The 24,299-nt window shown below is 40.1% G+C and overlaps 2 protein-coding genes across 8 annotated transcripts in view; both read right to left on the bottom strand.

The window, feature by feature from the left end:
• Positions 1-569: 569 nt before the first annotated feature.
• On the bottom strand, positions 570-4,266 carry LOC117954503 (RING finger protein 11-like). The gene is made up of 3 exons (XM_034888355.1): positions 3,554-4,266; positions 2,980-3,149; positions 570-2,369 (listed from the first exon to the last, which is right to left on the bottom strand). The coding sequence occupies exons 1-3, from the start codon at positions 3,674-3,676 to the stop codon at positions 2,198-2,200; spliced, it is 465 nt and encodes a 154-aa protein (XP_034744246.1). The 5' UTR covers positions 3,677-4,266; the 3' UTR covers positions 570-2,197.
• An 848-nt stretch (positions 4,267-5,114) lies between these two features.
• cacna1eb (calcium channel, voltage-dependent, R type, alpha 1E subunit b) overlaps positions 5,115-24,299 on the bottom strand; it is a 57,672-nt gene continuing 38,487 nt past the window's right edge. For 2 of the 7 annotated variants that reach the window (XM_034887829.1, XM_034887835.1), the window contains 29 exons: positions 22,788-23,543; positions 21,439-21,683; positions 21,027-21,186; positions 20,782-20,911; positions 18,338-18,397; positions 18,083-18,189; positions 17,577-17,588; positions 16,890-16,986; positions 16,619-16,779; positions 16,078-16,215; positions 15,754-15,955; positions 15,495-15,659; positions 14,999-15,109; positions 14,794-14,874; positions 14,408-14,527; positions 14,250-14,315; positions 13,863-13,954; positions 13,131-13,305; positions 12,884-13,011; positions 12,388-12,484; positions 11,950-12,055; positions 11,299-11,406; positions 11,111-11,211; positions 10,155-10,261; positions 9,965-10,064; positions 7,965-8,069; positions 7,461-7,596; positions 7,123-7,286; positions 5,115-6,899 (listed from right to left, as the gene is read on the bottom strand). In XM_034887829.1, the coding sequence (XP_034743720.1) occupies positions 6,393-6,899; positions 7,123-7,286; positions 7,461-7,596; positions 7,965-8,069; positions 9,965-10,064; positions 10,155-10,261; positions 11,111-11,211; positions 11,299-11,406; positions 11,950-12,055; positions 12,388-12,484; positions 12,884-13,011; positions 13,131-13,305; positions 13,863-13,954; positions 14,250-14,315; positions 14,408-14,527; positions 14,794-14,874; positions 14,999-15,109; positions 15,495-15,659; positions 15,754-15,955; positions 16,078-16,215; positions 16,619-16,779; positions 16,890-16,986; positions 17,577-17,588; positions 18,083-18,189; positions 18,338-18,397; positions 20,782-20,911; positions 21,027-21,186; positions 21,439-21,683; positions 22,788-23,543 (4,537 nt within the window). In that variant the 3' untranslated portion in view covers positions 5,115-6,392. The remainder of the gene's footprint in view (positions 6,900-7,122; positions 7,287-7,460; positions 7,597-7,964; positions 8,070-9,964; positions 10,065-10,154; positions 10,262-11,110; positions 11,212-11,298; positions 11,407-11,949; positions 12,056-12,387; positions 12,485-12,883; positions 13,012-13,130; positions 13,306-13,862; positions 13,955-14,249; positions 14,316-14,407; positions 14,528-14,793; positions 14,875-14,998; positions 15,110-15,494; positions 15,660-15,753; positions 15,956-16,077; positions 16,216-16,618; positions 16,780-16,889; positions 16,987-17,576; positions 17,589-18,082; positions 18,190-18,337; positions 18,398-20,781; positions 20,912-21,026; positions 21,187-21,438; positions 21,684-22,787; positions 23,544-24,299) is intronic. The other 5 variants (XM_034887830.1, XM_034887832.1, XM_034887833.1 and 2 more) reach the window with 5 other exon arrangements.

Genomic DNA, 24,299 nt, shown 5'->3' with positions numbered 1-24,299 from the left:
TGGTTATGTATAGAGCCACAAACCTGCCCCATTGCCTGCATTTCATCTCATTTGCCTGACTGATGATCAGATTTTTAGATGAGTGGCAGCTGTTCTTAAGCCATAGAACTACAATTGTTCTTCCTTTATTTTATTTTTTACATGATGGCTTATTAGCCTTCCAAAAACCAAGAAAGAAAACAAGATTACAGGAAATATTATTTTTCAGAATGAACTTAAAATATAGAACACAGCAAAGGAAAAGCTCAATGAAAAAATTGATATCTCAGATGTAACTATCGCACCATAAAAGTCTCTCAGTATGAAATTCATTTGGGACAGAGGTCTGCACAGCCTTAAACCAGTGTTAAAGATATATGCTTACTTTCCTAAATATAAAGTGGATTTTACACAAATGTAACAAAAAGATAAAACACAGGTAACAGGAAAAAAAAGACACTTTCATCAAATAATGACATATTGAAAAGAAATAATTGTAACTACTGCTACCGTAAATTGAAATAAAGCAACATTAATTATAGTGTAATAAAACAAAGAAATGTGATGTTAAATAAAAAATGACTTTGCCAATGTGGATTGAAAATGAATCCAAATTCACCCTTAAATTTAGCCTATATTCTTTCTCAAAGAAACAGTTTGACATTTTGGGATATATTCACTTTGCGCCAAGAGATGAGCAGATTGATACCTCGCTCGCCAGTACGCTAAATATGTAGCTCTAAGAGGGAGCCACTTGGCTTAGAATAAAAACTGGAAGCAGAGGGTAACAGCTAGGGTTGTTTGTTCTGTACTTAAATAGTTTTACATGGTGTTGCACCTTTACAATTAGTGGTCAAACACTTTATATCCTGGCTATGGAGCCATCCTAGAAGTTTCCCACTACTTACAGTTTTTATGCTAGGCTACGCTAATCGCCTCCTGGCTCCAGCTCATAATTTAAAAAATAAGATTGATACCTTCCAATTGTGTCAAAATGTCAAACTTTTCCTTTAAACTGGAGCAAGCCTCTGTCCCTTCACTTACACACAAAAACACACAACAAACGTCAAGCAGAACAAAGCAGAGGCTCACACTACCAAATCACGGATTTCATGAAACATATCTTCAGACTTACTTAAATGTGATAAGTGACTACAGACAGCTTTGAAAATACTTTTTCAGCTATACAACTTTTGCATCTCACAAATTAAAGGAATGAAGTATTGATAGTGCAAGGTTATAAGGTACATATATTAATATATTGTTTAGATACTGTCCTATAAGTAAAGTGCAAATTTCTGGATCAGATGAAAAGTGTGTGCAAGCATTTCTAATTGTTGACTGACTGATCCACCTGCCCATGCACAAATGAGCCCTTTACATTGGCTGCCTGCTACTATCCACACGGCCTAGTGAAACATTCAAATTGCAAATTTTGTCTTCAACTCAAAGCATTTCCTATAAATTCTGGCCATTCGGAGCGACCAAATATCATGTAGCCTTGATATCTCATGTAGAACTTTGGGGGACTTCTGTGTGTGCATAATGTCTTTGTCATCCTGTCAAACTGGAAAAGTGATTTATCCTTTACTGTCTAACACCAACAGCGTAAACTTCAGCTGTGTATTGCCACACCTCCAAAATGTAGGCCCATTCTAATATGAGAGCATGTTCAGGATCATTATGTTGAGGAAGTCTTACTGTTGCCACAGAAAGCTTCAAGTTAAATCAAATGGATTTCTAGGTACACCTCATTGCATTTTGGTCAATAACCTGTTATCCTAATTATACATTTGAATGACGACTAAAGGGGAATGAAGATGAATTGGGGTCAGTTAGGGAAAAACACCACTGAGACCAGCTCAAGTGGAAATGCAGTCAAACAACCCAAACAACTCGCTCGCTCGCACACACCGCTCACCGTCAGCATGACAAACACACACAAACTCAATCATGCAGGGTCACCTGGAAACGGTTTCTTACAGACTTTTGTAACTGGTGGTTAAGACCAGCTTACTATTTAAACATGGTGGCATGGAAGGCCAACATTGGATGAGTAAATTTAGAATTTTTCAAAGTGCGAGAAAACAGCCAACACATTTGTTTTTTTACCTCTTCTCACTCTCTAAGAGGGCAGTTGTTGGGTTTGTGTGCGTGCGTGTGTTTAGAGCTGGATGAGCCGTGTTTGATCTAAGCTTGGGGAACAAGGGGTGAAAAATCAGTTGGTCTCATAGGTGGAGAGCAGGGCAGCATCCACAGGCTCCATGCAGGAGGGGCATGTGAAGGATCTCATCAGCCAGTCATCTATACAGTCCATGTGGTAGATGTGCATACACGGCAGGAACCGGATTGGGTCCCCGTAAACAAAGTCCAGCATACAGATCACGCATCTGAAAAAACATTAAATAAAGAGCTTAAATACACACCGGTATAAATACATAATTCATCTTTATTGTCTACATAACTGCACAGAATACTGTTCTCAACCTGCTCTTTGGTATTTAATGCTTGTTTTGCACTTCTGGTTGGATGTCAACTGCATTTCATTGGCTCTGTACCTGTCCTCATCTAAATGACAATAGAGCTGACATTGTGCTGTGAGGCTACAGATCATCTAGGACTTAGCAATATTTTTATATATTATATAACTCACACTGGTCTTTAAGGACACATTAAGATTATGTAAAACTGAAATGATTTGTCAATAAATGTAGTTGAATGACAATTTTGGCAACAATTTTGATAGTCGATTAATCCTTTAACTATTCTCTGGTACCAGCTTTTTTATAGTGATGGAAATGATGTTATACATATTGTTACCATAACCATAACCATGGACTATATTTGGGCTGCAACTAACCCATTAGATCAAATATTAGTCACAAGTGTCGCAATATGTATACTGAGGTCAGGGGTAGGAAAAAAAAAAACATATGTTTGAATAAATTACTATTGCTAAGCTCAAATGGCCTGCAACCACCAGCAATGTAAAGAGCTTACTCTCTGATCTTCTTCTCTGAGCCGTCTTGCCCTCCATCATAAACACCCTTTGGGAGGTGCTGAATGAGGCCGATGCGTTGAGCTATGCGGATCTGCTCCTCCTCTGTCAGCTGGGTGGCCAGACGGGCCTGACTGGGCGTGGGATGGTACATGGGCATGTGAGCCTGCTCCTGTTAACAGACAAAAAGAACCCCAAAAATGAAAAAAACAGCAATAATGATCCTCCTGTCAGCTCACTTAGTCTGTACAAAGCGGTCTGACTGGTGAGGCTCTGTGCGTCACTTTTAACTGATAAATAAAGCAGCTGTGTGTTTTGGACGTGCGTTACAGGCCAGTTAATGATTGTGTACTGTGGTTTTCTACTGACGTTACACTGGACTCGAGGCAGACTTAGAAAAAGGCCAGACAGTAAACAAGGAGGGACACAGTCATACTTTAACAATCATCCCCTACTGCATATGAAGCATTTAGGTTTTTAATTAACATTATTTTCCCACCACGTGTCCTGCGTGTGACAGACGCTTTGTTTTTCTTAAATTATCCCCCTGGATGTTGAGTATTAAGGGTCTCTTACCTGGTATGGCGGAGGTGCCTCCAGGTCAGGGTCCGTCCCGTCACCAAAACTCGCCCTGTCTGACTGGGACTCATGAAGCAGAGAAATGTCGTCTGATGTCGGAGACTTGAGACAGTTGCCCATAACTTCGTGTCTCCAGTCCTGTCCCGGCCGAGGTTAGAATCAGATCTTTGTTGCTAAAGTTGCTCTCGGTGGCTAATGTTAGTTTTGTCTAATAACCCCAAAACTATTAACTTACAGTTCAACTACACACTGCCAAATATCCAATGTGCATGATTACAAAACTCCTACATTCACGTTAAATGTCAAATGTCCACACTAGATTCTCTTCATGTTTACACGGACCTTCCCTTGAAAAACAAAACAAAGAACTCGTGCTAACGACAGCTACTAGCTAGCCCAGCTAGCTACTTTTTCGCTAGCCAGCTGGACGACTTCCTTGATAAGTGTCGCTCATTCCTTTGTAGGAATCACAATTTCTATAAAATATATATTTCAGCAACAGCTGTGACTGTACCACTGAGCTGCCTGAGTGTTTGACTGTAGCGACATTTCCGCCTTTAAACTTAGTGAGTAACGTAAAACAGTTTGCTTCCTTGCTAGCTCTTTCTTCAATCGGAGGACATGTTATCGGTCCGTTGGATATGACGTACGGGTGTGATTCTTCGCGGTGATTGGATGATTTCCTTTACGTACTAGATCTACGAAGAGAGCCGAAGCCATTTAATAAGGAATATTATCATTTGTGATAAACAAATGATTATTCAAACAATCAGGAAATATGTTAAATAGATTAAAAAACAATCTAAAATCCAGTGATTAAAGATATACATTTAAATAATGTTTAATTTAACAAGTTTTATATTTTAACTACATGGAATGACGGGTTCCTTCTAACAGGTAGCTACAACTAAACTGATAGAATAATTATTACTGGGCAATTCAATGTAGCTGCTTAAAATGCTGGCTAGCTGTCACCGTCTTGGTGATAATAAGTTATTTGTGAGAACATTTGCTCAGACTGTACTCTCCCACAGGGATATAGAGGTCTTATAAGGTTCACCTGTGTGGGTAAAACATAAATGTGTAGGACCTTGTAAAACCTTGTTTCTTGCTTGCCATTGAAATGTATGTTTTCTTTTAATATAAAAGTGTAAATGTGCTTCAATCTCATTTGTTAAGAACTGTTGTTATGTTAGGCGGAAACATCTTTTGGTCACTAAAGTTTAGGGAGAAACCCCTTTGTAAAGACATCCTGTTTTATTACTCTCTGTGTGCACCTATACAGTTTACTATTTAGTGAATCACAGGCTATGTACAGAAAATGTGCTGTGTAATCAGAAAAACCAAATAGCAATACAAATACCATAATAAAAATATGTCATCAGTTTTAACAACTAATAAGTATAGTAAATCAAGAATATACATTTAAATAAAACTGTCAGTTTACCACTTGAACTGGTTTCTGTGTGATGTCTTAATGTCATGGTTATATCTTATTTATCAAGGTCACTGATGTTGTTGATCCCCAACAGAAAAAATAAATGAAAAATGCATCCAATAACAGTTGGCAACTTCAGGACACCTTTATTTTTATATACAGCTATTGTACACATAAAAACCCACAACGTATTTGCATTCCAGGAACTTATGGATACAAATCGCTATGTTTTTGGTTAAGTGATTTTCACAGAATTGACCTTCTTCAGGCAAATAAAACAAAAACACAAACCTTAAAATGAACATTTCCAAGGATTCCTTTACCTTTAAAGGCCATCAGCAGATACTGTTTTGTTGTTACTTTTTTCTCTAAATGTTACAAACAGCAGAATTTCTCTGTACATTATTAGTAAGTAATAGAGTAATGTTAATCTGTGAAGCAAATGTGTCATGGGGTGTCTAAAATGTGTTTCTACAGTCATCGTCTGCAATGGTTCATACAATATTCACAAGGAAAAAAAAGATGAACGATGAATTTGTTGTCATATTAGTTCATGGTAAAATTACACGCCCAACACATGTTAAATATAATTGTTGGGAAAGTCTCAGTTAAAGGGTGTTGACTGGTAAAAAAGAAAAGCAAAAGACTGTTTTGAAGGATAATTTTAAAGGTTTGAGGTTTGTTGGAGGCATGATTTATCAATAACAAACAAATAAGCCTATCTTCTGTTATTCTATTACTGTATTCATACCTGACAATTTATCATGTTCAATACCAAAACGTTAATGGCAAAGGAAATCAGGCAGTTTTTTCCCCTGCACATACATTCACACTGTAAAAAAAAATCCAGCATTATTGAGTGTTACTTATTAGTATCCACATTGTCTGGTAAAGTACCAGACCCCTCTTTGTCATGGCTTATTCTATTTTAATAAATAGCAATGGTGTGATGACCACAATGTATTTTACAAAACAATTAATTTATAAGAAAATGTAGTTACATATTCACACACCCCACAGGTACATGTTAAGATCAACACTGAATTATTTAGAAACATCTTCGGAAATGAAAATATCCATTGACATAAATTACATAATTTGATCCCTTCATTTATTTTGTACATCCCGTATCTATTTGAGATGTATTATTACTCTCTATCATCAAGTAATAGTCAGGAAATAGACCTTATTTATTGTCAGTGTGTGAATTGGCAACTACAGTTTCAGGAAGTTCTTTTTGTTTGTTTTGGGTTCATATTTTATCAAACATCCAGAGTGTTCGTGGCCTCTAAGCAGTGATGCAAAAAGAGTCACATTAACCTTCGCTTTGTACTGTCGTACAGAGTCTTAACACCTCTCTGGGATTCCCCCTCCTCCATCATGCCGTGCCGACTGTCCCTAGCACCTGTCATCCTCCTCTGTGTCGCTGAGAGCATCACAGCCAGCAACAGAGGTTGTCTGTGCCAGGCGCTTCCGAAAGTGTCCGTTGGGGACCTGCCAGCCAGTCCGCAAGCGTGGGCGGGCCGAGCTGACGGTGTTTGAGCGTCCCAGGCTGCAGGCCACAGCCGCCTCGAAGGTCAACGTCTCCATGGGGCCAGAGGGGTCTGGGCTGTGGTCCCCTTCTTGGGAGGCTAGGAATGGCTCGGAGGGGTAACGCCGAAGTGGGGACGCGTCTCTGCCTGCCTCTCTCAGCCTGTCACCTGCGACCTGCTCTTGGGTCTCCCAGTTGGTTTTGCCCCGCCGTATGGTCTCTGGGCTGCCTTGCTCATCCTCGTCTTCACCGACGGAGGGGTGAAGCGGAGAGTAGGAGACGTGAGGGCGAGAGCGGGTCTGTGATATGGGTCGTCGGCCGCTCGGGGTGCTGGACTCTGATGTGGAGGGCACCGGACTGTCCGAGCTGTTGCCCTGGAAACCAGAAAAAAGACAAAATGGAACAAACACTGTCTTCATGGACTGCCTTTTGCAGCACATCTGGTAACTTTAACCTGTCAAAGTTTAGCAATGGAGGGGAAATTTGGTCGTTCAATTTTATTTTCAGAGACTTTAAAATGTTGTTAATTTGTGACACTAAATTGTTGCTGTCCAAGTCCCTGAAGTCAGTTAGTTAGACTAAGCTTTTCTGACCCACCTGTTTATCTTGGCGGTGTGCTCTCTCTACACTAGAGGACCGTGAGGGCTGAAAACTTCTCTCCTCTGAGTTACAACGAGACGTGTCTGGAGAAAGGAGGTGAGAGCGCTCCTTAGACCGGCCACGCTCCCTGTCGCCCTGCTGTCTGTGCTCTGACCGAGAAACTAGAGGGAAGACATTCAGGCAAGGAAAAGACATTAAATGACAGATAAAGAGATACGGAGCTACTTAAGGGGGGGGGGGGGTTAACACAAGTGTTCGATGTTAGGAAATGGTGGGGGAAAAATGCTTCACAGCACAAGCTGATAAGATAATAACAGGTGAGCAGCAGAACTGACCAGCAGCCTTGTAGCTTTTGTGACGAGGTCGATAGAGTCTCTCGGGACTTTTCTCCTCCTGCCAAAGACCATTCACCTGCTGATCTGCAATGGTGGAGGCTGAACGTTTCATGGAGCCACTTGCAACCTCCGTCTGCTTATTTGTGAACACACACAAAACAGACAAACATGCAAGCACAAGGTACATACATTAAAAAACATATTGTAATTACATTCAGATTATTTATTTTAGAGACCAGAAAGTGGTCCAGAAAGGTTTAAAAAAAAAAAAACATGCTGAAAGGAGAGAGTTTAAGGTAAGAAGGCACCATCATTCAAAGATCACACACCCAATTTTAACAAGTCTTTGAATCTTAATCAAACTCCTAAAAATACAAGCCAACACCCTACTGACTTAAACTTCGCCATCACATAAGGAACCAGGTACTTTGGCATAAGAGCCCATGCAGCCACTGACATCCTCACGTTCCAGCACAGAGGCCATGTCATGGAAGATGTGTGTACCTGCGACTCTACAGCCAGACGGGGCATGGAAGAGGCCCGCACACACAGACCACTTCCTAGTGGAAGCTCCTGTGGGGCCTCAATCCCTCTACTGCACTCGCCCACCTAGGTTAGTACAGAAACAAAAGAAGAGGGCAAGGAGGGACACCAATCAGGCTCATCCCTGCCAGGACTACCAATATACGGAAGTCCAGTTTAGATGAGAGGAAGGCGGACAAGCCATTTCATCACTACGGGTCATCTATCATAAACATCACCATCGCCATCCAATCAGAAGCCATTCCAGCCAATCACGGACAGATTAAAAAACTAGCAACAGGAAAACTGACTTCAAGGTGGAATAGAAACAGTGGAGAAGACGAGCAAGAATAGGCAATAAACAAAACAGTTTACAGGGAAAGATGGAATCCATATCTCAGCTTGGAAGTACATTCACTCATGCATGTTGAGGTCTTAATAGCTATTCAAACAGAGCCAGATAACATCAGTCTAGGGACCAAACACATTCCTCTGCAAGAACAAAGACTAATATATGGGGATTTCAAAATCAAAAAAGTCATTTATCTAGCAAGCAGTGTAGACCAGTAAAACCAGACAATATAGACACAACAAAACATTAACAAGTTTGACAATCTGCCTTTGCATTCCAATCTCAACAGGACCAAGAGACAGGAGCACAAAGAGCAGCGATGCAGTGCTCTGCAAGGCACGGAGAAAAGGAACAGAAACGTAAAAGATTACAATATGTTAATACTGTTTTTGTGGAGTTAAACACTTAAACGAAAGGTGTGCTTATTACCTTTAAATTCATATTAAGCCTATGTTTGTCATAGTACAAGAGCCTGGGGGTCAGGAGCCCCCTAAGGGATTACAAGATAACTCTAAAGTGCAACACACATCAGCAGTGTATGACGCGTGTCAAACCCACATGTCCATTGTTTACTATGTACGTCCGCACACCAACAGGCTCGGCACATCCTTCCTACTGCACTAGGGCTCTGTTTTGGGAAGATTTTTTTATAATAAAAAAGTTAAGAAGAAGGGAGAATTTTTGCTTTTTTAAGAAGCTGCTGGTAAATGGACAGTTCTTACATAGCGCTTTTCTGATCTCAACGACTACTCAAAGTGCTTTTACATAGTACAGTAATCATTCACTATTCACACGCATTCATACACTGTGGCCAAGGCTGCCGTACAAGGTGCCACCTGCTCTTCAGATTAACACTCACACACATTTACATTATGATGCGCAGCATCGGGGGCAACTCGTGGGTCAGTGTCTTGCCCAAGGACACTTCGGGACTAGGACTGCAGGGCCAGGGTTCGAACCACCAACTTTCCTTTTGGCAGGCCATAGCTAACCATGATGAATGGATTTTTATACTGATGCTCTGTCCTACCACAGCATTGATGTAGCATGTGTGTGTGCGCGTGCAAGCAAGTATGCATGACAAAAAGAGAGAGAGCGAGGTATGTTTATAATATTAAAACCTAACTTTAGACTGATATCTTCTTGCTCAAGCAGTTTTCTAATTACAGAAATTGTTCCTCAGTACTAAGCTAGTACTTGTGCCTGAAAAAAACGTGTGAGTGCCTGACTCACCTCGATACTATACCTTGACAACTTCTTCTTTTGTTTGGTATAGAATAGGGACGAGTGTGATGTGTGTTATGGATGTCAATTGATGTGTGACTCTGTGAAGCTGCAGATGTTTGTTGCACTTGAAGTAGGGTTGTAGAATGAATAAACATTAGAGAGTAGAACAAAACATTACTCTTCAATATGATGTTTAATGTCTGTTAATTGTTCAAGAAACAATCTGAGGCAGATAATTGCTGTTTCATTTAACTGTCCACAACCACCTACACATAAGCAACCTGTGGCAAGTCAACAATGCTTTGTTCTAGGGGGTAACAAGTTAAAAAAGGTTAAGAATCACTGCTCTAAGACATGGTTGTGTTATTTATGGTTGAAGGCTCAAGTTGGTCCTCTATCTTACCAGATTTTGCTCTTGACTAGCATCAGGGTCGGCGCTTATGGGCTGCAAAAACAGTTCCTGAGGTGAGATGGGGCTCAAAGCCACAAATCCTCCTCTGGTCCTGTATTAACATAGAGATGAACAGTAAACAAATGCATAAATAGAGGTACAAGTACAAATATAACTAATCTGTATGTGTGCACAAACTCACAGGGCTGACCCAGCGCTGTGGCCCATCATAGGCAGCGTCTGGGTGTTGGACAGAATTTCCTCGGGAAGAGCAGAGCCATCCAGACGCTTAAAAATTAAGCTACTCTTCTAAAATGAAAGAATAAAAAACACAAGAAATTAAACAGAGGTCAGAGGGCTTCATTCCATATTTATTTTCACATTGTTAAGGCTAAAAATATCCAAGATGATTGAGTACTCTACACCCCAAAGACAAGAAAATTCAGTAACTTCTGTACATTGCCAATCCTCCCTTTATGTTCTGTACACACTGTGGTTCTGTTTGGTAGCAGTGGACGCTTACGAACAAACGTTGTGATTTTAAAATATATATTATACTGTCATTGTTATTCCTCCATTTACATCCTGTACTGACTTTTCCTAAATACCTATTCTGCACATTCCTACCCTGTCATAATGATAGACTAATATTTAGAAAATCAAAAAAGAAGGTTTAAAAAAAAAATATATACATATCTATATCGTGGGGGCTGCGCTTGTCCTTGCTGCTGTAGAGATTAACGCCGCGCTATAGAAATGAAGAGGGGTGATGCGTTTATGGCCCGTCAGCGATAACAAAAGACGCAGACTCTTGGATATAGAACCTCTAAAATGCCTGGTGGTGCTAGTGTTAAGAATTATTGCCAATTGGAAAAGAACTTGATTACTGTTTTGCTACTGCAATTCTTCTTTAAACGTTTTTTTGTTTCTTTGTGTAATTGATCAAATTGTGCCTTAAATGTTGTCCATACTACTATCAGAGGAAATTATAACAGATCCCTTGTGACAGACGATTGACATGGCTGTCTAAAGCTGTGCTGTGAGTTGAATGTTTTTTGCTTTTCTTCCCCCCACATTTTCAAAATCTAATTGCGTACCTCTTTGAATATATAATTGCAAAACCGGTTGAGGAAGTTGATAGCAGCATGCAGAGCTGACCTGAGCTTCAAGTTGTTGCCTGAGCTTCTTGGCTTTGTTCAGTTTGAAGTAGTCCATTATCATCATCGAAGCATAGATCTTTCCCACTGTCATGTCCGTATCTGTGAGGGCAGACACGCTACATTAACTGTTACTGCTTGTCTCTCAGTATTACTTTGTAAGTATTTCCTCCGTAGTTAGAGCCAGACCTTTGTTGATAGGTACCAGTAGGTCCAACGTCTTCTGAGGCAGATAAGGCCAAATGATACTGATCTCTTTTTGTAGTTCACTATCCAGAGTGATACGATCCTCACCTCCTGTGACAAACATCCACATTCAGCCACTTTGGCAAATATAATAGGTTACATTAATGGTTTTACTAAAGCTGAACAACTAGTCAATCAGCTAACTGATGTCATACCTATTAAATAATTACCTAACTAAGAACTACCTATTAACTAAATAACTATGAACTACCTATTAACTAACTAAGGAACTAACTAAAAACTACATACCAACTAACTAACTAACTAACTAACTAACTAACTAACTAACTAACTAACTATCTATCTATGACCTACCTATTAGCTAACTAACTATTAACTTACTAACTATGAACTACCTATGAACAAGCTAACGTACAACTTTCTCAATTGTGATGATTTGCTGAATTTGTTTGTTTCATATGATAGCAAACTGAGGATGTTTAAGTTTTGGATTGTTGCTCGGACACAACAAGCAATATGACATGAATTTGGACATGTTCACTATTTTAGGTCATTAGACCAACCAACTAATCTATAGCTGAACCCCTAGATGCTATGTCACAATCATTAAGCTTGCCAATTAGCAACTCTGACCTCTAGCTATTTTGATGTCCAAAGCTGTGCGGATGAGTGACATCAGCGTGGAGGTGAAGTGAACGGACATGTCCTCATCTACAGGCATGTTCATCAACACCAACCTCTGAGAGACGGATAAAAGGAAGACAAGTCAATCACTTCAGTTTACATATCCAGCAGGAAATACCAGACAAAATGATTTAGTCTCCGTACATTTTCCTAAGTGGAATAATAATCAACAACAACAGCAACAATCCTTCAATTGTATCACCCTTCGACTTCATAAAGAGTCTATTAGTATGTTCCCTTGAATACTTTTTATTTACAATTCATATTTGTCTTTGCTGTAGTATATATCATGCATACACCATACAGATAGGGTAGGCTTTACTTGAGTTTTGATTTTATCTAGCTCTTCTGTGTTTAGTGCTTGTTAAGTGATTACGTTTTCAGTACCTTGTAGGCGATCTTAGCAGGGCATTTTTTGCCCAGGCCCAGGGGCGGTGACATGTGGGTTAACATCTCATACATGGCGGTGTAATGGATACGACCACTACAGAGTGATAAGTGAGGGGAGGCACAGAGAAACAGACACAGAAGATGGAGAGTTAAAAAAAAGTCTCATAAAACAGAGATCTCATACAGATGAAGACAAACAGCAAGTACCCTTTTCAAGGTCTTGTACTTCTTATGTGGCATTGGAGATTTTTAGGACAATGATTTATTTTTCTAGCAAAAACTTAAGCACAGTGAACTCTTGATGTTCTTTAGCACTTTTGGAATTTTATCAACTTGTGCTTAACATGACAGCTCATTGCACTGAAAAATGTGTTTCACACGCTTTGACGGCCCTCTGCTGGATAAAGATAGAACATGAATGTTGATGAGGTATGCTCGATACTAAATAAAACTGAAAATGTGAAAACGCAGCAGTTATAAGATCATGTCTCACCATGCCAGACGATCATACTCCCCCCAGATGCGAACAAACTCATCCAGGTGATGGGGACCCAGAATTGAGGAGTCTCGTGTCAGGTACTCAAAGTTATCCATGATTACAGCCACAAACAAATTTAGCATCTAAAAAAGGACATGTAGAACAAAATCAGTGTGCAAGCCAGCAGAGAAATTGAAAAAAAATATAAACGTTTGTATTTTGTATTTGTATTTTGTATTGTGTATTTTGGTGGAGCCCTGACCAGAAACGAGCTAAAGAATATGAATGAGACGAAGTAGCAGTAGGCAAAGTCAGTCCCACAGCCTCCTTCGTGGTCTGGAGACATGATGAGAGGGGGGATGGAGGAGTCTGGTTCACACTCCTGACCAGATAGACATGAAAGCATAATCTCCTGCCAGGACTCCCCTGTCGCACTCCTGGTGGTTTAAAAACAAACACCTAATTGACTTGACATCAAATTAAAGGGGACATATCACACTCATTTTTAAGTTCATGCTTGTATTTTGGGTTTCTACTAGAACACGTTTACACGCTTTAATGTTCAAAAAACACTTTATTCATACTGTCTGTTTGACTATACCCGTATACCTGTATCACCCTGTGTCTGAAAAGCTCTGTTTTAGTGCCTGTTCCTTTAAGACTCCCGAAAGTCCGCTTAGACTGGCTTGCAAGAAAAATATGGCGCACCTTTGCAAATGTAGTTTTCGAGCTGTGGGAGGAGATACTCAGATAGGGGGTGGCATATTCTAATGAGCCTGCACGTGACATAGGATGAATATCCAAATCTAAATGGATTGTCCCATGTTTTCCGATCCAGGCAGCCCACAAAAAACTGAATGGGTTGTCTATTTCAGTTTGTGCACAAGCACTAAACACTGTGGGTTTTTCATGACATGTCATACTTTTCTGGAAAGGAAAGAGAACAAAGAGAATGGAATCTAAAGGCATGAAAGGTATTTTTTCATAAGCCCACCTGAAGAGCAGCATCAATGCACTAAAAAAGGTCTTAAAATTGTTGTGTTGGTTGATGTGACTCTCATCATTCAGCTTGATGTTTCCAAACACCTGCAGAAAACAGGTTTTGTTAACTTCATCGGATTCCCATTAGCTTCTGCCATAGCAGTTATAATCTTCCTGGGGTCCAGGGATAGTAATTTAGTTAAAATAAGCAATTAATCATTTCAATAAATGGTGCACCAAACAAGCACGATACAAATTACAACCATACAGCAACATTTAAACTCACAAACATTTGTAAAATCCATAACTACAAAGTGTACAGAAGCACTGTATATATGTTTGATTTCAACTAAGAGCCGTGACAGTCTTTTATATTTGTGAAATATTAGTGAAAGCATACCTGCATTCCAATTATGGCGTATATGAAGAAAAGCATAGCAATGAGAAGACAAACATAAGGAAGAGCCTGTTGGAGAAGAGACAGTAAAGATTAAAACTTTGTCATCCACCTTGTGCGAGGAATCAAAGTGAGGAAGAATATACTGTAAAATGTCCGACCTTGAAAGATTGTACAAAGGTCCACAGCAGAATACGGATGGTGTAACCCTGTCTCAGCAGCTTGATCAACCTGGCTGCTCGGAAAAGCTTCAAGAAACTCATGTTGATGGTGTTCACCGACTGACGCACATATGGTTGGAGAGAGGGTGAAACAAAGGAGAGGAAGGGAGAGAGTGGCAGACAGAAGGGAGAGTCCGGATGTAAAACACAGATGGCAAAATTCATCACAACACGACTTGAGTTGTTTTTGGAGGCAGGGATCATAACACACAAGGGAAACTTGTTAAAAGATAATGCTGCATTTAACACTGGCTATTTGTTCATTTTTTAAAGTCACAGCATGTCACAACATCGTGAAAATGAGTGGTGCCTTGGCAGTATCTTACCTGTAAATCCACAATTATCTCGCTGATGCTGCCAAGAACAGTGATGAAATCAAAAATATTCCAAGTATCTCGAAAGTAGTTCTGCGGAAAAAAGAAAATGTTTTAAGTAATCTGACTAAACATAGGCAAATTATTCATCAGGGGTGCTAGATGGGATTTAAATGGCTTCTCTCTTCAATTGATCTCTTCTTTTGTCAATGCTCACCACCAAGCCAAATGCCATGATCTTGAGTATACACTCCATGGAGAAGAGAACAGTGAAGGCTGAGTTGAGGTGTTTAAGGACCATGTCGTAGGCTGCCGGGGCGGAGTGGTACTGAAGGAAAAGAGAACTTTAAATTTACTGACAGAAGGATTATCAGAAGTCAAAGTTTCCACCCTGCTGTTGATTACAGTTCATTTCAGTACGGTATGAAGATGTTCTTCCAGAGACTTAAAACTTGCTTGCGATTGGTAGTCACATTGAACAATGAATTGCCTTTAGTTATATCTGATATCAACGTTTAGTTATTGTCATATGGTGCAGCAATTTTGAGTTAAAAAAAAGTGGTACATTCAGTTGCTTGTTGGAAGTTACAACATTCTTGCACTGTCGAGCAACGAAGAGCTATACCCAGCATGCCGTTCGGCGGTGTGACAATTACCTTTCATTTCAATTAGATACTGTTCCACTATGAATCCTGATGTACAGAGTGCTTTACCTTCATCATGAGGACCACAGTGTTGAGAGCGATCATGACTAGCACTGTGTTCTCAAAAGAAGGCGATGCCACAAAGTGCCACAGTCTGTACTGGAAGGTCTGTCTGTTCTGGGGCATGTAGCGGGTCATCGGCTTGGCACTGATAGTAAAGTCAATGCAAGCCCTCTGATGGTCAGAAATTTACCAAATTAGACATGAATGAATACGTTTAAATGTAAATGTGTGTATTTATCTGCACATGTATTTCACCACAACACACCTCGTTCTTTTCCAGAGTGCACTCCTGAATCATCTTGTCACCCTGCTCCTGGAAGGTGATGATGATCAGAGCCACAAAGATGTTGACAAAGAAGAACGGGAAGACCACAAAGTAGACCACATAGAACACAGACATCTCCATTCGGTTCCCACGACTTGGCCCCATGCTGTCCTCTGTAACATCGGTAGAGTGTTGCAGGACCCTAACGGAAAGAAAAAAAAGGGAGAAAAGCGTCATTTATATTTTTTAATTCTCGTAAGACCAATATGTTTTTTTTTTAACTTACATTTTGATATATTGAATTAAAAAGAAAAATCCCCTTACTGAGGCCATCCCTCTCCAGTTGAGACAGTGAAAAGTGTGAGCAGGGCCCAGCAGACGTTGTCATAGTGAAACTCATGTCTCTTCCACTCTCTCCTCTTCACCTCCTTTTTGTCTCTGCTGTAGTCAATGTAGTAGCCTCTGTAGGGAGCAGAGCAACTCGAAGGTCATTGTTTCACTTAATTCAAAGATTAAACCAGCATTTTGAATGAAGATGAAAATATGTAAGCTTTTGTAATGTGCAAATCTTATCATCTAGTGAATCTGGGGGTCTAAAGAAAATCACAGGTTATCTGGGGGCGTATAAAGACTGAGGTGCTGCCCTTCATGGCCATGTTTTGCTGCTTATACCCAGAGTCTCTTTATTGGGAGCCATTTGTGCAAGGACTTTTGTATATCATATTGTATAGCATTTGTTCTCAAAGATCAGAAATGTTGCGGCCATGTTTGTTAAATCTAGTTTTTAGTTAATTATATAGAGTTACTGTGTATGTAAACTCCTTGCTCCTACTTTACTTGCTGATTTAGATATATATCCACTTACTGGCATGCCTTCTCTGAATTCATGGAGCTGTCAGTGCAGTAGAAGAACTTCCCCTTGAAGAGCTGCACGGCAATAACAGCAAAGATGAACATGAAGAGCTGGTACACGATGAGGATGTTGAAGACATTCTTCAGAGATGTGACCACACAGTCAAAAACAGCCTGGGGAAAAGAAAGACAAGAGGGAAGATAAAGCAAGTGCAATCTGTTAAAGATCTGTGTAACACCAAAACCCCCAGATACCGGAGTGCTTGCAGATTTTAACATCATACCTTCAGTTTAGGAAGCCTCTTGATGGTTTTAAGAGGCCGCAGAACTCTTAAAACTCTGAGGGACTTTATTGTCTTGATGTCTCTGCCTTTATTGTTTCTGTTGACATTGAAATACAGCCCTTAGGAACATAGCTGTACACTCAATCAAGTTCACAAGGACACATGGCACAGACCCATTCAAAAAGAAAGACAGTAAAAAGCATAATGTCAACACAAGTGCATACCAAAAAAATCAATGAAACACAGAACTTCATCATGAGTGTGTTTATACAGAGCCCAGCAGGTGTCACAGGTAAAAGTTATGATAATTTGTGCTATTTGTACATGTTTTGAGATTCACGGATACATTTTGGCCTTTGGCTGATAACACAACAATGTGTTATCTTCCATTATTCCATATTATGGAAACGTTTATGATTTCCTATTGATTATTCTGCAACAATTCTTAATTTGAATGTACAACTCATTAATTAGAGGGCATCAATGATTTGTTAGTATCACCAAATAATCAGAAATGTTACCCTTAAAACCTGTCAGGCAGTTTGGTGAGATTTAGAAGACACAACAACACAAAACAAAGAAGCACACTGAATACGAAAAGGAAAACCTTTACACATGAAAATAATAAAATAAATATATGAGAAGCTTATGAGACACATTTACATTTAGTGTGACAAAATCTTTTACCCCATCACATTCCTGGTAGCCCCAACAGTGACAAAATCCACAGGAACAACAGAGAAAAATTTAGGCATAAAAAGAGATTCACCGTGAGCAAAGCTCGCAGGATCACAGTTATATTCACAACAGAGAAATTAACATACAATACAATCCTCTACAGTACAACAAAAGGCACAAAAGATTCAGTAAGTTATCTGGCACACTCATGCAGCGTGGACAACAAAAATAAGTAACGTAGAGGCTTTTTAGCTTCACCCATGTATAAACCCCCATATTACACAGAAATCTATATTTCCTCTTGTTTTAGGACCATAGGGACATTTAATTCTGAGTTACACACTGTACAGCACCATGCATGCCGCCATATTTGCAGTTTATAGCTGCAATGGAGCAAAAATTAAGCTGCAAAAGGTGTCTTTGAGGGAAGCTCGTTTATAACAATACTGTATTCTCAGAAAATTATTTGCTGCAGTGAGTCAGTCATCTGCAGGCAGCAGTGTATAGTGACTCACGTTAGAGCAAAGGCAATCAGAGCTCCCACCACCACAATAAAGTCCAGGATGTTCCACATGTCTCGGAAATAAGAGCCATCGTGCAGAATAAGACCCTGGTCTATCATCTGGAGAACAAAAAACGTACCCATACAGACACGTAAAGTTAACAGCTTATATACGTACAGGGACCAAAACACATCAAAGTACATTAAATTCTTTAAAAGTGTGATTGGTGTTGTTAAAGTGGAGTAAATAAATGTTTCAGTCACCCACCTTGATGATCATTTCGAAGGTGAACACTCCAGTGAAGACATAATCGAAATAACGCAGGACCTAGATAATTTACAAACAAAAAAAGTACACAGACACAAGACTTTTCTGAGGGTGCAAAGTAACTCACAAGTTTGTATTACTCACATGTACACTATTTCTAATATATACGTTCTGCATATTAATTGTCAAGTACAAACAAATCGCAACCTTGGAATGTCCCAGCCAATTTAACTTGATTTAATGTATGGGTGTGAGCAGCTCTTCTGTTTCATTTGTACATTGGGGCAGAATAATGTCCATGAAGGCTTTCTATTCATACATTTCCAAAGGGATTTTGTGTGCGCTTAGCAGTGTTGTTACCATGTCATCTTTGCTCAAGTCCTAAGTAAGTCAAAAGTCATTTGGTCCAAGTCTAAAGCAAGTCTTGAGTTGTTGTTTTTTGGGGGCAAGTCAAGTCAAAGGTAATGTAAAGTCAAGTCAAGTCAAGTCAAGTCGAGTCCTTAGTTAAGGCAAGTCAAGTCCCAAATCATTTTTTACACACAAGATGGAGCACTCTTTTGTGTTGATTTTGAATCCAAAAGCGATTAGGCCTACAGGTGGCACAGACGCAGGCAATGTGGTTTTACTGATGGTGACTGACCGACAAATCAAGCTGTTTCTGGGTCTTTCATGTTACTTGTTGCCATAGCAAGGAGTTTGAGTGACAGCCAGTCATCCAATCATGACAAATACATACCTGGAAGCTTTTTGAGGTGTTCCAATCATGATTCACAGTTTGCATTGCTGCTGCTGCATATCATACTTGATAGTTTAGACAGAAACGTGAAAACGTTAAATTATATTATATTATACTTAATAGCTAACAATCAAACTCATGAATATACGCAAGACATCCGAATCATCATGCCTCAAGTCAAGTCCAAGTTAAGACATTTATTTTTTGTCCAGTTGCAAGTCATCAAAACGGTGACTAGAGTTGACTCAAGTCCAGGTCACCAAGTCTCAAGTCCACATCTCTGGTCCTTAGTGTGGATCTTTACTTGGTGTGTGTCTCTCTCTCTCTCTCTCTCTCTCTCTCTCTCGTAGAAGTGTAGCTTTTACTAGTTTGTGTTTATTTAGTTACTTGTGACACTTTCCATGACACAGAGTTGTGAAAACAAATAGAGCACAGCTATTTCCCAGGAAAAAACTGCAGATTCGCACCTTGTATGTGTGTGAAATTAAATGTGTCACGACACATTCTTGCTGACAGTGTTATGTCAACTTGAGATCAAACAGTAAACCTTAAAGCTAAAACTGTCAGTAGTATTTCAGAATGAGTAAGTTCATATTTTCCATTCATTCTTTTTCAGTCGGAAAAATGATTGCTTCTTACCATCAAATTGCTCTGGTGCGATCACAACCTTTGTGTAAGTTAAATAAATCTAAGACATCCACTGCTTTTCTAAGGTATGTATGTAGGTATGTTTCATACGAGGTGCGTTTCAGATAATCAAACTAAATTAATTTAATTAATTGTACCCTTTCCCGAGCCAACAATCAGACAATCACACCCACCTAATGCACTGATTAGCCAGCAGTGTGAAGTTTTTCTGGTTCTTCACACGATTACTTCTGTCACTTCTTACATGCACAAACAATTGCAACACTATGAAGGCCTTCAAGGAGAGACTGTCCTAAAAGTGTGGGCCGTTATCGACATTTGAACAATTTATGTGTGGCCGTTCGGAAAAAGCTATTAGCACTTTTGCCTGCAGACATGGCCAACATGTTTGTAATGAGCACAGGACATTGCACACACCCGCTACTTTTCCAGAGCAAAAGACATTGTTAAAGACAGTTATCACACTGGCCACCATCTCTTTGATCTCCTGCCCTCAGGGAGACACTACAGGTCCATCAGAACAAAAAAACCCAAACTGGACGCCACCAGACTAACAGTTTCTTTTCAAAGGCCATACAGACTCTAAATCTACGCACATAATGTCTTTGCACCCATATTCACATTTCCTATTAGTGTTTTTACAATCCATTTTATTGATGTTTGCAAAATGATATCTTTGTTTCTATTAATAACGGCAATTTATTTATTATTGCAACTACCTGCTATTGTTTTATGATGAATTTTGAAAAAATGTGGTTGTTTGTCTAATGTTATACATGGATGTGTGCACTATAGTTTTATTTTAAGCACCGCTGGGAGGGGCACTTTTTTCAGTTTTGTTGTATTGATTGTAATATAATGACAATAAAGGCTTCTCATCTTTTCTTCCGCCCGCCTTTAGTCTACCAGATATTTCTAACGCACCTGTAAAGCACTGCTGTATAATCTTTTTGCACCTGGTAAGAGTTTTCTTTTGACATCAAATTAATCATCCGACATCCAAGTTTTGGATCATAAATAAAACTATTGACACCTGACGAGAGATTTATTTCACTCTCACCTTGTTTCTGTCTGAATTGGTACAGACGGGGTCCTCAGCAGCCAGTGCAATGCTGCTTGCCACAATAACAAGGAGAATGGTCATCTCAAAGTAGCGCATAGTGACCATATAGTGACAGATCTTCCTGATACTGCAGATCAACAAAAGGGGGAGATGTTAATTGTTGGTGGATGAAAGAGTGCACACAGGAGACAAAGACGTTTGATACTCAGTCCCAAAATTTTGTGGGTTTTGTAGGATCTTACGGGTTGGAGGCCTTAAAGATGAACATGCTATCTGGAGCTATAGGTTTTGGAGGAACCGGGGGTTCCTCCTCGTCCTCCTCCTCCTCGTCCTCCTCCTTCTCTGTGTCGTCCTCTTTGTCTGTCTGTTCAGAGTGGTATGCCTCCAACTCTTTACTGTTCACTAAAACCCAGACAGAGGTCCCAGAGGATAGAACAAAATGTATTAGCTGTGTTTGGACAGCTATGATGAAAAAAGAACAATGTGAGTCACCAGCAAAATGGATTCAATAAAAAAAAAAATAATAAACACTGGCACTCTAACCAGATGTCAAACACATACACATGGTGATCCGAGGGGATACCAACACTAAATCCTACAGTATGATGCACAGTAAAGGAGTGTGACTGCAGTTAAAAGTGATCACAGTGCTACCTGTCATAGCCGTGAGCTCAAGCAGCGGTTGTGCAGACATTTCGATGGCCACGCTTCCCATTAGGTTGGACTTGTCCCGTTTGATGGAGACCGGGCGGTTCTCAGACTCGATGGCCCTCACACTGAACTCTGTGGCCTCTAAGGCGGTCTCCACTGGGATGCTTTGGTCTGAGTGCCCGCCTTCACCCTGCTCTGACCAGGTACAGTCCAGCAGCTGCTCACACTGAGGAGGATTGGGAATGTCCCTGAAATAAAGAAGAAAAATAAAGAAGAAAAGATCACTGAACTTAAATCAGTGCAACAACACATAGATATGTTATGACGTGGCTCTTTTCTGTTGAAGAAGTGTGCAAAAGCTCTTAAGTATACTGTATTTGTATCATGTGTTGTTGTACAATTATCTTTCGAAAGAGAGAGTTTTTAGCTATGTTGGCTCTATAGATGTATGGATATATAGGCAATATTTCAGCAACTACTAAATGGCTTGACAAGCCATTTGGTGCTGACATTCATGTTGCCCTCAGGATGATTTGATTTGTGACACCTTTTATCTGGTCAAAATTATAATTGGTCCAGCACTTTGGTTTATGATGAAAACCCTGCATAACAAGTAACATTCCCATCGACCTCAGCTGCACTTTGTGTTTAGTGCTAATCAGAAAATGTTAGCATGCTAACATGCTAAACTAAGATGATGAACACATGGTAAAGATTCAATCTGCCTAACATTAGCACTGTCACAGTGAGCGTGTTGACATGCTTTTGTTAGCACTAAATAGAAAGTAGCACTTCCTAATAGAAGAGATTTGGGACAATATCCACAGTCCTCCTTCTGTGCAAACATGCTTTCCAAAGTTTAAGTGAAGCAATCTGAGGCCTCAGCAGTTAGACAAATAGGTGTCTTTAAAAGTTAAGTTAACCTTGGTTAAGTCAACTCTTTCAATGAGGACTCCAAACGAGGGACTAGAGGGAACTAGAAAGATAGTAACTTAGGAAAAAATACATACTTGATTTCTTTAACCCAAACTTTTTAAACTTCATATAATTCAATTTACTTAATTACAGTGGGAATGCATTTTTGTCCTGATTGTAGACTAAAGGTAGCTAAATAAACTTTTTCAATGCGCATATGGGCATGTGAATAATGTTTGACAATATGCCATTATGTCTCATGAGAAAATATCCAGTGACAAATAAACAATCCAGTTAAAATGGATTTTACCAGATAATTACTTACAACAAGAAAAGGGATCAAAATACAAGGGTAAAAACTATGCTTCAGTTCTAGAGATAGTATTTAACCTTATGATCCTTCTTCCTCATCAAGTAACACATGAGAACAGCCTTACCTTCGACAGTCTTCTGCAACTTCTGCATATGGGTTGATGATGCATGTCCCACCATCATCTTGGACTGACTCTCCTTCTTCCTCTAATTTTTCTCTCTCCTCTCTGTCATCCTTATCTTCCTTCTCATCCAGTATCTTCCTCTCCTGGCTGTGCGACCGTCTGACTTGTGGCACCTCATGTGGTGCCTGGGTGCAGTCCAGACTCTTGGCTTCAGCACGAGCATCGCGGTGACGGTGACGTCTGTGTCTCGCCCCTTCGTCTGGCCCCTGACTGGGTCTGAACTTGCGGGCCATCCTGTGCCTGCCTCCGCCTGTGGTCCGGTGGTTAGCTCCGACAGTTTTCTCCTCACTCAGGTTTACCAGAGGCTCAACTGTTGGAGGCTCAGGGATAGGGACGGTGATGGACATCGGGGGCTCTGGGATGGGCATCCCCACAGACATGGGAGACTCAGGCAGGTGAGTCGGGCTGGGCTCGGCAAGGTGGGGTATGGTGGGAGTTTCAACGGTGTCCTCTGTAGGGCTTGCAAACAGCTCCTCTCTGCTTGCCATCTGGCGCCGTTTGCGTAGCTGGTTGGCTCTCTGCTCCCACACTGACATGTGAACTTTTCTCCTCCTCTCCCGGCGGCTGACGAAGGCGTTAGCGCCATTGAGGGGCTGTTCGTCTGGGGCCCCTGTCTTGTCCTCGGGCTCATCGGGGAAGTTTGGTCGGCCTCTGTGGATGGCTCGTTTCCTGTATAGATAGGGCCTTCTCCTCCCACTAAGGACCACAATATATTTCATATCAATATGGGGCAGGAACAGGCCCAGATTTAAGGAATTGGTGACAAGAAAAATCAAGACTTTAGCATACCAGTTATATAAAACAAAAAACAAACCAAATGAAAGCTGCAAGAAAAGGACAGACCTTTTCTGTGAATTTAATTAGTTAATCAGTAAGACAAAACAATTCCCATAAAAAAATACGCAAAGTACTTCAAGCTAAAACAAACACGAATACATTCAAAAAAGAAAAAAAGAAGATGATACCTAAGAGGTAAGGACAGATAAAAAGAACAAATACCACAAGAACGAAAACGGTACGGTGCAGGATTTAAGTACAGAGTGTAGAGTAGGAGTAGGAAAACTCAAGGGAGAAATTCTGTGAGACAGAGATGCATACAATTATACTTACTGGTATTCAGATTCTTTTGTTGTCCATGTAATCAATGAGTGATTTTTGAAAACAAGACATTAGTGTTTTACAACATACATAGAACATTTGTTGTGACACAGAACAAAGTGTGTAAAGGGGACACAAAGTGTAGGTGAAGGTTATCCAGTTTACAGAGGTTAGGGATTGAAATCAGTTCTTTAAGATTAATAGTTTCAAGGGAGCATTCAAGTTATGTCCATCAACATTAAATATTTTCTTACTTTAAGGTGTAAGGTTCAAATTAATTTGAAAGCTGACAGCATGTCAAAATACACAACATTTTGGTCAGTGCCACAAAACAGGCATAAAACAAGACAATGT

This window comes from Etheostoma cragini, chromosome 12 (genome assembly GCF_013103735.1).
Source record: "Etheostoma cragini isolate CJK2018 chromosome 12, CSU_Ecrag_1.0, whole genome shotgun sequence".
NCBI classification, from domain to species: Eukaryota; Metazoa; Chordata; class Actinopteri; order Perciformes; family Percidae; genus Etheostoma; species Etheostoma cragini.
The sequence above is the reverse complement of the archived record's forward strand: the minus strand, read 5'-3'. Positions and strand labels throughout refer to the sequence as shown.

Excerpts from the sequence above, each read along its gene's own strand:
- LOC117954503 (XM_034888355.1), bottom strand. The coding sequence starts at position 3,676 with ATGGGCAACTGTCTCAAGTCTCCGACATCAGACGACATTTCTCTGCTT. Across the intron at positions 3,150-3,553 it reads AGGCACCTCCGCCATACCAG|GAGCAGGCTCACATGCCCAT; the intron begins GTAAGAGACCCT and ends GTCTGTTAACAG. Across the intron at positions 2,370-2,979 it reads TCAGAGAAGAAGATCAGAGA|ATGCGTGATCTGTATGCTGG; the intron begins GTAAGCTCTTTA and ends ATGTTTTTTCAG.